General features: G+C 48.0%; 1 protein-coding gene across 2 annotated transcripts; it reads right to left on the bottom strand.

The window, feature by feature from the left end:
• Positions 1–718: 718 nt before the first annotated feature.
• Positions 719–11481, bottom strand: LOC107312830 (endothelin B receptor-like). 2 transcript variants are annotated; one of them, XM_015860605.2, is made up of 9 exons: positions 11307–11481; positions 8169–8691; positions 6888–7000; positions 6178–6382; positions 5358–5507; positions 4605–4738; positions 4242–4350; positions 3618–3797; positions 719–3004 (listed from the first exon to the last, which is right to left on the bottom strand). In XM_015860605.2, the coding sequence occupies exons 2-8, from the start codon at positions 8616–8618 to the stop codon at positions 3648–3650; spliced, it is 1311 nt and encodes a 436-aa protein (XP_015716091.1). In that variant the 5' UTR covers positions 8619–8691; positions 11307–11481; the 3' UTR covers positions 719–3004; positions 3618–3647.
• Positions 11482–12468: the final 987 nt, after the last annotated feature.

Genomic DNA, 12468 nt, shown 5'->3' with positions numbered 1-12468 from the left:
ATAGTGACAGTCATGGGGCATCAGCCACCTTGCTAGTGGGCCTATTTCAGTATTTCCTCATATCCAGTCTGAAACTTCCCTGAGACATCTTTCTGTCATTTCTTTGCATTCTGTCATTGATTACCAAGACCTTGTGCATCGTTCCTCGTTTCTCAGAAGAAGAAGCAGAGAGTAATGTGCCTCAAGGCCTCCTGACTGGACTGCCCAGGTGTCTTCAGACTCTCCTTGCAGGACAAGTCTTCAAGCCCTTTCACCAGCTTTGTTGCTCTCTGGATGCATTCAAGTTAAATAATCAGCCTTCATTATTTCATAATCATTTCATGGTGAGATAATTGGAAAAAAACAAAAAAAACAGCCAACAAAGCTTGTCTTATTTCACCCCCCTGAAGAATGCAGACAGCCACAAGCCCAGACCACTCCTTGTGAGCATATCTAGAGAGCAGCACAATACTGAAACCCCCCGGTATTGTTCAGATGTGCCGGCGGTTAGCCAAGGGAAAGCCTTTCATTGAGTGTAATGTGGCATGAAGTAACAGGAGTTCTTTCTGCTCCGTGCTGGGTGCAGGAGTGTGAACCTTCCCAGTTTGCTCTGCCCAGGGGGAGCACCTTTGTCTTTTCCATGGAGGTCTGCAGTTACCAAAAGAACCTGCTGGCACTCAATTAAGTATTTAGCAGACTTTGCAGACCCCCTGCTGCTTAATAAGAAACACCCAGAGACTTTCCTTTCAAACACCAACATGTTTTATTAACATACAGAGGAATAAGAGGATGTAAAATGTCAGGTTTTCTCAATAAAATTGTTCTTTCAAATACAAATTGACAGACTTGGTTTCTGGCAGGCTGGCAGTGGGTTTGTGTTCACAGGCATTAGGTCCCGAAGCCATCTGAACCCTGCATTTCATAATAAGGCTCTTTTGCTTCAGATTGCTGCAATGGATTCATCTTGCCCATGCCAATGGGTTCCCACATCTCTACAGGTGGCTGCGGCGGCTTTGATTTTTGGCTGATCCTGTCTGGCTTGGCTGAAGGGAAAAGGGGCGAATAAACAAGAACCTGACTGATACACCTGGGCTCAGTCCTGTGACTGTTAAGCCCCAGCGGCACGGAGAGTAACTTTAAAAAGATCTTGGAAGGGGGGAGCTGTGTTTCTATTTGCAATTCCATGAGCAGCTAAAACCTGGCTGCATGTGCTCTCCATTTCTGATGCTCTTTGCTTTCTCTTTGAGCTGAAATGTGTTTGTCCTGGTCTTGGTTGTAGCCTAACAGAGACCTTTGGGAGCTAGGAAGGTGCCAGGTGAATGCCACCACTGTGTAATAGTTTTAAAAGGATACTGTTTGCAGCTAGTAGCTCTCTTCCTCCTCTCTCACACTTAGTCAAATTTTATGATGGTGGTTTTAATAGGAGACACATGGGAGGAAAACACAAGGGGAAAGAAAGCAAAGGAGGCTGAAGTCAGTGTTAAGCAGCTGTGCAGCAAGTTGTAGCAATGTCCAGAGCTGGGATGAATTCATGGCAGTCTGTTGCAATATTAATCATGTGCAGATCTGAGACTGGTTTTGAACCATTTAAGGTGAAAAAGTTGATCTGAGTGTAGCTAATGCAGGAATGATTAAATTTGCTGTGGAGCATAAGGAGAGATGTTAGCTATTAGGGGTCTGGGAATTTAAGCAAGGTAAAAAGATTCCCCTGTCTGCCTGTAATTGCTGTCTGTCTTGTGAGTATGAACAGGTCCTGGCTGTCCTTAGGAGACAATCACAGATCTTAAACATTTGGGGGCACTGCTCCTTATGCTATTACCAGGGGTCACAGCTGGGGAATCACTCAGATGCTTCATTCAACTGAGTTGAATGGGAACTGTGTGTTTAAATCTGCTAGTCCCCATGCAGTGTGCAGGTAAGAGAACAATCATTGCCCAGCTGGTGGCAGGCAGCACTTGGCTGTTCCTATTGCTGGTTTGGATAGAGCTGGAGGAAGCCAGGCTTTCTATGCAGGAAGCAAGACACAACTGAGGCTGTCCTGAATGGAAGAGGACCTTTGAATGCTTGTTTCAACGTGATAAAGGTTGACTCTTTACAGAAACATGTACAATCCAGATTACTGTTGTTCTAATGAGCACAATTGTTTAAAAGCCCTTCCACTAAGATGGAGCATTTCATTGCTATCAGTTTTCTCCAATGACTTTTGTCTTCCAGTGAAACACAGCCAGCTCAGAGCCATCAGTGCTCTGAGACACATACAGACAAATCTACTCTAGTGGGTAGGTAAGATTATGTAAAACTTGCTGGTCTGGGTATCCCTCAGTCCTTCTGTTTAGATTTGAAGCCTAATTGTTCTTTCAAAAATATGATTTGTTTCTAAAATATTTCTTTCTAGCTTTGCTTTCACTAAAATACAGTGTCACCTGGAAAGGGTTCCGCTTTATTTACAAGCCTTTTCTCCCTCTTTTTTTATCTTTTTTTTCCCCCGTGAAAAGGGGAAAGAGGAAAGGAAAAGGGGGCATAAGAGAGAAGAAAAACACAACAGGAAAATTATCAAAAACCTGGTAAATAACACGTTCTCATGCAGATTTTCTTGAGGTTTTGGCAAGGGGTGCAAGCATGATTGTTAGAAAGTCATGCTGGAGAAGGCATTTGGGGTCTAATCACTTTAAATTTGTGAGGGCTCTTTGCCATATTCTGGTTAGTTTCAGCAGCAACTTCAGCTGAGGGCAGGTCTTCCCCATTGTATTTTCCACCTTAGCTTGACCCTGAGGGTCAGAATCTGCATCCTCCTTAGAAATAACCTGAACCTTGGTGTCACGGAGCTGTGGCCAAGAAGTGCTGGGGTTCCAGGAACTGGGGAGGGGGAATTTGGAGCAGGTGGTTTGGCTGGATGCTGCCACTGGCTTCTGCCGAGGATACCTGGACTCCTAAGCTGTGCTGTCCCATGCATTCAGTCACCTTCTTGTGCCATAGACAGGCAGGTTGAATGCCATCCCTGAGTGGAGAGCCTGGAGCAAATTTCCTGAGAACAGGCAAAGAGGAGAGGTCTTTCAGGGCTTCCCAGGTCAGGTTGATTGTATTGTGATGCTGGGTTGCTGCCCATCCCTCCATACCATCGCTGGGGGAGATTTCAGGTCACTGATTGTCTAGAAGACCTACTTGATAGGTCTACTTGATACCTGGGTCTTATCGTGGTGCTCTGCCCAGGGACAAACTGTCCCAGCAGAGGGAGCTCATAAGGGACATTGCTTTGTTTTTTTCAGCTGGGAATTGTTGCTTGGGTTCCTTGCCCTCTCCTCCCTGTCCCACATCCATCTTCAAATGACCACATTTCAACTTTCCTTTTCTCACCCATATCCTCACCCCATGCTTCTACACAAGGCAAATGACCATAAGTCACTTGGCTATCCTGCAAGGAACAGAAAAATCCTACAAGGAGCTGGATCCCATTCTTTTTCCTGCAGAGGTGATTTGGACTGAAGGATGGACAAGCAAAGCCCTGGGGCTGTGTTCAGAGCTAGTCCTGGGGCCAGTGAAATGCTACAGCTCTTACCCAGGTGGGTTATAATATGAAGGTTAAAACAATTTGAGCCCAGCCATGAAATAGCTGTGCAAGGGAATCTAAGTTGTCCTACCATCTTGTCTCAGTGTCTTCTCCTCTCTGCTTAGGAAGAGCTGTACTTGTTGCTCAAGCGGGAGCTGCTCCGGTCCAGTCCAAGCTCCTGCCCATTGGCTTTCCACTTCCCCACAGAGCCCTTCTCATCTGTTGGTGTGATGCTCAGAGCGGGTCTCTGGCACCAGCAGCACAAGCAGGACTGCAAGGAGACAAAGAGGGTCAAGGCACAAATGTTGTATGTGTGGGATATGAAGGAAGCGTTGGCAGGTCAACCTATGCGGTGCCAGGTTATGCACTGAGCCAAGCTCTCCTACTGGTTTGATGGGAATAGGTTTGTCAAGATAGGGCTCCAAGTTTATAGCAGCCCCACTTCCTGATTTAAAGGCATGTGGGGTTGATTCTGATTCAGAATGACAGGGACTTCTCTGGGGCTTTTCAGAGGCCTTGCACTGGGAAAAGCAAGGCAGGAAGCTCTATTGTGCTTGAAGCTGGGAAGACAGACACTTAGCAGGGTGAAAATTTAGGAAGAGGATTACAATGAGCAAATATGGGCATCCTGTGGGCTGTTGGCAGGCCCCACGTGTACCTGATGTCTGCCTTTCCCCTCATCCGAAGCCTATGGCAATGGGGGAACCATCCCTACCTGGAAGCAGTTCTTGAATTTTCGGCTGACAAAGTAGAGAGCCACAGGATTGATGCAGGAATTCAGAGAGGCCATGTTGATCCCAAAGTAATCCATGACGAGGAGGAAACTGTGGCAAGAGGGGAGAGAAGGGGCTGGTAGCTCGCTGAGTGGACAGCTGAAGGAGTTTCCAAACTTCCAAATGTTTCTCTGCCCAGAAGACATCTTTAACTCATTAATAGCCTGCCTACAGAGCAATGCCATCTAGGAGAGGATTTGGAAGCTGTTTGGAAGGCAGCTCCCTCAGCCTGTTCTGAGCCCAGTGAGCCTCTGCAGGTGCTCATTGGGGCTTATGGCACAGTGCCCTTCTGCTGTTGCTCTTACCTGAGCAGCTCACATCTGTTGGGGTCTGTCTGATCATAGATGGTCTTTTTGAGGATACGGCTGAGGTGGAGCGGCAGCCAGCAGAGTGCGAAGATCACCACAAGGCAGAAGACAGTCTTGGCCACCTCCCGACGCTGCAAGGAGAGGGTGGGCAGGGGAGGTGTACTCTGGTTGAGTGTCTGAGACTAAGCACCCTCTCCTCATTCTGATCAATGGCCCTTTCTGTCCTTTCTATAAACTGAGGAGGGCTGGGCACCCTTTTGAGTCCAAAGCACAGCCTACCAGTCCTAGTTCCTACATAATGAGGATGACTTGTGAGATCCAGGCTGCAGAAAGCAGTAAGGTAGCAGTAATGCAATGTGGACCAGGGTAGAGACTCCTTCTCCCTATCCTACCATCATTTCTAGTCACTTCGCTGATGTGACCTCATCAATCTGCCCTTCCTGCTGTGTTATTGGAGCAACCAGCAGGTCACCCAGGTATGGGAGAGAGGCATAATGCAGGCATAAATGATCACAGGAATTGAAAAGCAAGCTGGTCCGTAGTCAAAAGTTGTTTGAGTTGTCCCTGAAGTGGAAGACTAGAGGGGAGAGCCCTTGTCCCTTTTTAATCCACACATCTGCATCCACCTGTCAAGAAGCCATTGACTGCTGCGAAGCTATTGTCCTTTAAAGGAACTTATGTATGTTCTCCCATTCTACATCCTTACCCTTTGTTTAGAGATTGAGGTTTCTGCCCTCCTGGTTTTCTTACCCGTTTCATGTGGTCATTCAGAGCAATTCTCATGCCATTTCTCTTGCTCAGCATTTCACATGACATGAGGGTGTAGAAGATGCCAGTGCATACCAAAGGGAGGCAGAAGTAGAAGCCAAAAAGCCACCAGTCCTTCACATCACGGTAGAACTGTATGCAAAACAGAGAGGAACTGGAAACAGGGAAGAACAAAGGTAGCGGATGCGTTGCTCTCTGACACCAATGCTGTCACTTATCAGACCACTCTGACACTTCTGAGGTATGAAAGTCTAACAGCCCCTGGGCTAAGTGTACATGGGATCATCGTCCCCTCAGGGCTTACCCCAAAGTGGGGAAGTCTGGTTTACACCTGGCTGCCAGTCTAGCAAGATAGTACAAGAAATGGCTGCAGGATACTTGTTTAGACAGACTTGGGGTGAGAAGCAAGTTGTGATGCTTTACAAAGACCTTCATCTCCTTGCTCATCCTTGGCTGGCTTTGTGCAGTCTGGTTTTGGAGATGCTCCTTGGCGTGTTTTGACAGCCTGGCAGCTTCTTGAGGCTTCCCAAGATTGGTCATGACTTTTTGATGCAGGCAATGAGGATGCAACATAGCTAAAAGACATGCTGCGTGTTTCCAGGCCTCACATTCAAAGCAACTTTACCCCATGTTGGTACTTCCTGCATAGTCTGTGCTTTGTCTAATTTCTCCCCACATTCTCCCTGCGGGCTGGAAGTCATATATGGTTGCATCTAACCCTCTAATCAAGGAGAAGCCAAGCCCTGTTTGCCTGTGTCTTCCTCTTCCATGCACTGCAGCTGGGATGGGTCAGAGTACGTACCATCATGAAGCTGGATTTCTGTTCGGAGGCAAGCATGCACACCCACAGGTCTCGGTCCCAGTAGTTGATCTCTACCATGTCAAAGGCTATGGCTTCAGGGACTGCAAGCACAATGGCCACTGCCCAGATCAGTGTCACCTCCACTGCTTTCCACATGGGGATTCCTATGCCCTGGATCCGACTCCAGGAGGCCACTGCTCGATACCTGCCCAGTGCATAGGATTACAACAAGAGTGGAGAGGAGTGAGAAAAGCCACTATCAGAAAAAAGCAAAGAAGGTAAGTATTAGAATTATCTCCAGAGTCCCTTTCCCTCCCTCCTTCCTTCACCATTGCTTTGCCTGCTCCTTCAGCAGAATGGGAAGGATCAGCAACAGGGCCTCAAGGGATAAATGTGAAGGGAGATGACCCTGACCAGTATGTCTACCTCCTGGTGGCAGAGGTGCCATCCTTCCCCACCAGCCTAACAGTTATTCCTGCATGTTATGCCCCTCGTGCTCCTCCTGTCTTCCAGCACGATTTACACTTCATCACAGAGAACAGCTGGTTCCCATTGGTTTTTAACTCTACATAAAAGCTCCTGCTCCCCTTCTCTGAATTTGGCCTGGAACCAAGTCACTCTACAGTCTTCTAATTGTAGGCAACAGAAGGATATACTGTGGTTAAATATGGGCCAGGTTGGGCAGGGCACCTGTGGAAGTTGTTTCTCACCTGTCGATGCTGAGGGCACAAAGGCTGAGGACTGTGATGCCCACTGAAGCCTTCTGGATGAAGGGGACCAGCTTGCACACCTGCACACCGAAGGGCCAGTCCTTTGCCAAGAGCTGGGGAAGAACCTCAGGGTTAACAGACTGCTTCAGGAAGGCATGCCTGGCTTCCTGCAATAGCAGGTGGTTACCCACAAGGTGCAAGAAGCCCACAAAGAGCAGCTGAAAGCACTCTGAGGTTACCTCCACTGGGATGGCATGGTGTGTGCTCTCCGGTGCTTTGGGTTGTGTTGGGAACCACTCATTTCCCCAAGGGCTCATTGTGAGATGAGTTTACACATACACATGGACAGATGGTTCAGACACTAAGTCCTGAATCCTAAATCAGAATCCCGAAAGCCACAAAGGGCTTTGGGATGCTTTCAGAAGGAAAGTGGGTATCATTCTCTGAAATAGCCAAAATCCAGCAAGGACAGCTTCTTTCAGATAGCTTTCACAGCCATGCAGACTTATGTTCTCCCCATACTCAGCCCTTCTACCACGTTTAGATTCCTTGGTGCAAATTCTCCTCCAAACTCTTCTCACCTCCAAAATTAGATCTGATCTGTTGTTCCCTTTAAAGCCAGTACCTGCTTGTGGCCCTAAGCTCAAATGAGGCAAGCAGAGGATATCAGTGAGGCAATATGAGACAGGAAAAAGAGAGCTCTGATAGATGGCCGAGTGTGTCTTGAAGCCAAAGCTTGTGTTAGAATGGTCTGTCTTGTGGGTGAGGCCTTTGGTATAAGCCTTGAACTCTATACAGCCCTCACTGCCATCAGTACTTACCTGACCAGGACATAGAGCTGGGTATTTAGCCTCTGACAGGCTCATCTGCCAACTTCCTTCAATAAGGTTGTTCCTACAGTCTCCATCTGGTCCCACATGCCCCTTTTTATGATGTGTAAGACCTTAGGACATACAGACTTGTGCAATAGGACAGAACCAGGCAAACATACCACGAAGAAGGGGCTATCAGACCTATGTACCCACAGCCCAGTTATATGAGTGCATCTGAGGGCCAAGTCCTTCACCTCTCTGCAACCCTTCTGGACCCTTCCTATAAACCTCTTACTCCAGACCACCAAAACCTGTCCCAGCATGATCACCCTCCCCCAGTCCTTGCCAAAAATGGAGCCTATGATAGAGATTTAGGATAGAAGATAGGTAGAAGATAGATTACAGGGCATGAAGGCAGGTGGCAGTAGATGCCATTCCTGCACTGATACTCCTGTTATACAGAGCCTACCTTATACACATTGATGGGCAGAGCAATGAGAATGTAGAGAAGGTCTCCAAGTGCCAAGCTAGCAATGAGAACATTCGGCCCATTCCTCATACACTTGTTCTTGTAAATGATCCTGAGGAGTGTGGAGTTCCCAATGATCCCTACTATGAAGATGGTGCAGGACACAATGGTGTTGATGTACTTGAAGATGTGCCTGATATCTGCAGGCTTCGCACAGACGGGCAGCAGAGGTGGCTCCGAACCGCTGCTCTTGGGAAGACTTTCTGAGTAGTTGGGTGCTTTGGCATCCTGGAACAGGCTGGGCTGCACCAGGCTGTAAGCCTGCTCCTGGCTGAGTGCCTCAAAGGGGATGGAGCTCACCTGGAAGGTGTCTGGGGTCTGGCCACGTGCCCCAGAGAAGAGGCAAGTCAGGAGAATGGCCAGAGTGGTTGGAGTTGGGATTCTTGCCATTGAGGACTGAAGGGCAAAGCTGGCTGCAGGATGTAGTACTTTTGGGATGTCTTTGCTTGGGTCTTGGTCTGATCTGAAGATGGAGAAAGGGACAAGGGAGAGAGGTGGGTTAGCAGAGGAAGGGGCCTGATAGAGCTTAAGGAGATGGCAAAGAGGTATTTTGTCAGCAGAGCAAAAGTAGTTTTGGGGCACCTGCTCCACTGATACCTGCACAGCAGGATGATTCTGCAAACCCTACATCATCCATAGGAACAAAGCAGCTTTTCTTCCACTTTGTGCCATAGGAAAAGAGGAGCAGCATGAACATCAGCAGATCCCATATGCCATCTTTCATTGCAAAGAGACAAAACTCAGCACAGTATCCTGAGAACTGTGCTGGGAAAATACCATGAGGGCTTTTCCAGAAATGCTCTATTGATACCTGCCATCTTATTCCAATTTATGTGCAAGCAGAACAACTCCTCCTTCCCCATCCTTAATCGCTGTTAATTGAACCGCTTCCTTTCCAAATCCACCATGCTGTTCTGCTCAATACCTGGGGACATAAATCACCCTGTGTTGTTTGCAGCGTTGACTGCTGAGCACAGTAAAAGGTCTCTCAAGCTGACCAAGGCTGAAGCACTGCTAATAAATATCATTGGAGTGGGTTCTGTTCTGCAGAGCTCAGCCAGTATTCTCAGGCAGGGCTGGTTGAGCAGCAAATCCCATGCAGCTTATGGGACAGCTGAGATACTGCAGAACTGTACTGGTATGAATGTGGGGAAGGGGCATCAGTGCTGTGTGTACAGTGGGACCATGCTGTTGTTCTCTGGAAAGCCAACCCCCAGTTCCTACCAAGCACAGCCACAGCTCGTCCAGGTACAGCTGCTTTCTGTGTCAGCTCTGCAGGAACACCTGTGCCTTGCAGCTTGTTTGGGAGTCTCCGAGCATGATTGGTAAGAAGCTGGATGTTTTCCCAACAAACCAGCCTAACCTGACCTACCTTTTTCTCAGTTTCATCCTGCTGCTTCTGCCAGGAAATCTCTCTGACCCTTCAGCCAGGTTTCTTAGTGAATTAAGCTGCAAACAGGCAGTGTGAGTAGGGAACCTGACATTTATTCTCAGTTACATGTCAAACAGAGGCAATAAAATAACCACGGACCTTCAATCACAGTTCAGACCTCATGAACTCAAGCGATGAGTTTTCAGTTCTGTTAAAACAACTACTTTTTAAAGACGTTTCCTTTCTAGTTTGACCCTTACATTGTGATGGCACCTTAGATACACTTTTAGCACAGGAGAGTTAAAGATCCCATTCCTTTCTTTCCAGCTCACTGTCAGCATGCTTCTATCTGCTGAAATATTCATGCCTGGTGCGTAGCAATTCTGCATGTTCACCATGCCTTTTATCTCTGCAGGCTTGAGCAGCTTTGCAAACTTATCTTGTTGATAAGCCACATCAATGTGAACCAGAATGGCCACCATGAAGTTATCTGCCCATGTCTGGCTGCGGAAAGAAAAAAGCCTCTCCATATGATGGTTGGGAGTTGACCCATATCTGTTCTGAGAGCACCCAGCTTACATAGTATCCTAGCACTGAGGGATACCTGCAGGTATATCCTGCTACTCCTAAGCACAAAGAAATATGCACGTGAGGGTATCCCTCATCTCACACAATCTCTTCTGCATGGGTAGAGCTAATTCCCTCAGGAAGGCATGGTGGATACCAGCTTTTCACCTAGTGACCATTGTAAAATGCTATGGGGAGAACCTTGGTGATAACTCTGAAGGTCCTGGCACCTCTACTGGTCCAGCACATCCCTTAAGAACTGATTGCCCAACCTGAGTTTTTGTGATGAAAGAAGATTCTTCTACATCCCCTTCCTTTTGCTATTTACCTAAGCACCTGCTTAGGCACTAAAGCATCCCTGGAGAGCTGTGTGCTGGGCAGCAGTGGGCTCCTCCTCTCTGCTCTCCCTGGTGAAGGACTCAGAGCTTGGTGCTGTTGTGCCCCCAGGGCTTTGGCAGAGGAGCTCATGTGAGTAAGAATCACAGGACACGTCTGGCTGGATCCTGCCCATCCCTTCCACACTACTGAAAAGAAGTGCTTTTCCCCCTCTTCCCTTAATATACAACAATTTAATAAAAAGGGAACATTGTTTTCTCCTGCTCAACAGCACCCTGACTTATTGCCCTCCTTGTTCCCTCAGCTCAGAGTGCTTGCAAGTATAACTTGTTCTCCCTTACTGGCAGAATCATAGCACAGAAAGCTAAGAGGCTTATTGAGTGCCCAGCGGGTGGAAGCCAAATCCAGCATCACTTTACTCCAAATCCTCTGAGCCCTGTTCACATCCCTGATCACCTGGGGAGGTGCCTGGTGGTCCCGTCCCATCTGCACAGCGGAGGGTGCAAATAAACATCTTTTGCAGTAAGAATGCCATAGATGGGAGGAAGAATGAAGTAAGGCATGCATGAGCACACATCCCCAGCTGCTTCCCTCTCCTGAACCCAACCCAGTCCCCAGAGTGGTGGACCTTCCCCTAAGAGGTGTGTAGCACCTGTTAGATCCAGTTGGGAAAGCAATCCCTCCAACATCTTCATTAGACCATGACATTGAAAATCATCTAAAAACTCACCCAGATGCAGGAAATCATTTTGTTTGCAAATCAGTGCATGAAACAGCAAAGGTTTTCATCAGAGTTAGGTTACCTTCCTCGAGACCACGGACTCTGGATGCTCTTGAGATCAGTTTTTCTCTCTCTCACGGCCCCTTGCCCGTCCTACAGATCCCAGAAGGGTGGCAGCATTGTAGACTCTGGAGTTTACTTTTGTGTTCCTTGCCTCTCGTGACTTGCTGAGGTTTCTCTGAACAGAGCACTTAGTTATATAGAAAATCGCTGGGCTGCTCCCAAACGCAGCTGCTGCGACCAATAAGTGCAAGGCAGGACAGGGATGGAGGAGGAGGGTGAGACAGGCAGGGATGAAAATCATAAACAAATCCCTCTGAGTGGGGGGAGAGAGCTGGGGGCAGCTGCTGACACCAGCACAGGGCTGTGCTTTGGCAAATGGACCCCAGCCAGTTTTGGGGAAAGAATTTTGGGAGACATCAGAACCTTTTGTGCCCAGAGTGCACACACAGCAGCAGGGATGTGCTGTTTCCCATCTGGCACAGTAAGTCCTTACTGAGGTGCTAGAGGTGGATAGACTCTGCTTTGCCCTCCCTGAGCCTCTGTCTGTGTAAATCAGGCTGAGGTGAGAGCTCAGACCACACTCCATCTTCAAGGAGGTGCTTTTTCATGTGCCAGCTCTGCTTGAATTTTGCTCTTGAGATACAGGGCAGAGCCCTTTCTGGCTGAGAAGTCAGTGCTGTCATAGAGTCCCAGCAGCCTCCCTCATGCATCTGGTCTGGTCTCTAGAAATTGTCTGGTCTGAGATTCCCCTCTGAGTTTCACCTGCCCCTGAGCAGAAGAACTCAAACAGCTCTTCCATGAGACCCCTTATACCTACCCACTGAACCTCTTCTGCACAGCCTCAGGGACAAAGCCCCAAGGAAAAAGACTCCCAGCCTCCTTGGCTTATCTACTTACAGAGGAAAGATTTTATTCCTCACTATGCTCTGAAGCTGGCTCTGCTCAGGAATTGGGGATTTATTTGGTACAGAGCAGGTTGTTTTATTAGCCAAATAAAGAGAAAGGAATAGCCAAATCATCTTGTTTGAGTGTTCTTGATGACTCAGGAAGGTGTGCTGGCTGTGCTGTGTCTCTTCTCCCATTTGAACAAGCACAGCTCCTTCCACCTGTCTTCATAGGAGAGGTGCTCCAGCAGAGAAAACTTTCTAGAATGGCAATCAGGCTTTCTAGGTGGCATTTCC

This window comes from Coturnix japonica, chromosome 4, assembly GCF_001577835.2.
Source record: "Coturnix japonica isolate 7356 chromosome 4, Coturnix japonica 2.1, whole genome shotgun sequence".
NCBI lineage: Eukaryota > Metazoa > Chordata > Aves > Galliformes > Phasianidae > Coturnix > Coturnix japonica.
Note: the sequence above shows the minus strand (reverse complement) of the source record. Positions and strands in the feature narration are given on the sequence as shown.

Coding starts and splice junctions, on each gene's coding strand:
- LOC107312830 (XM_015860605.2), bottom strand. CDS start 8,618: ATGGCAAGAATCCCAACTCCAACCACTCTGGCCATTCTCCTGACTTGC. Junction 7,001..8,168: donor TGCCCATCAATGTGTATAAG/GTAGGCTCTGTA, acceptor GTTCTTCCCCAG/CTCTTGGCAAAGGACTGGCC. Junction 4,739..5,357: donor TGAATGACCACATGAAACGG/GTAAGAAAACCA, acceptor CTCTCCTTGCAG/CGTCGGGAGGTGGCCAAGAC.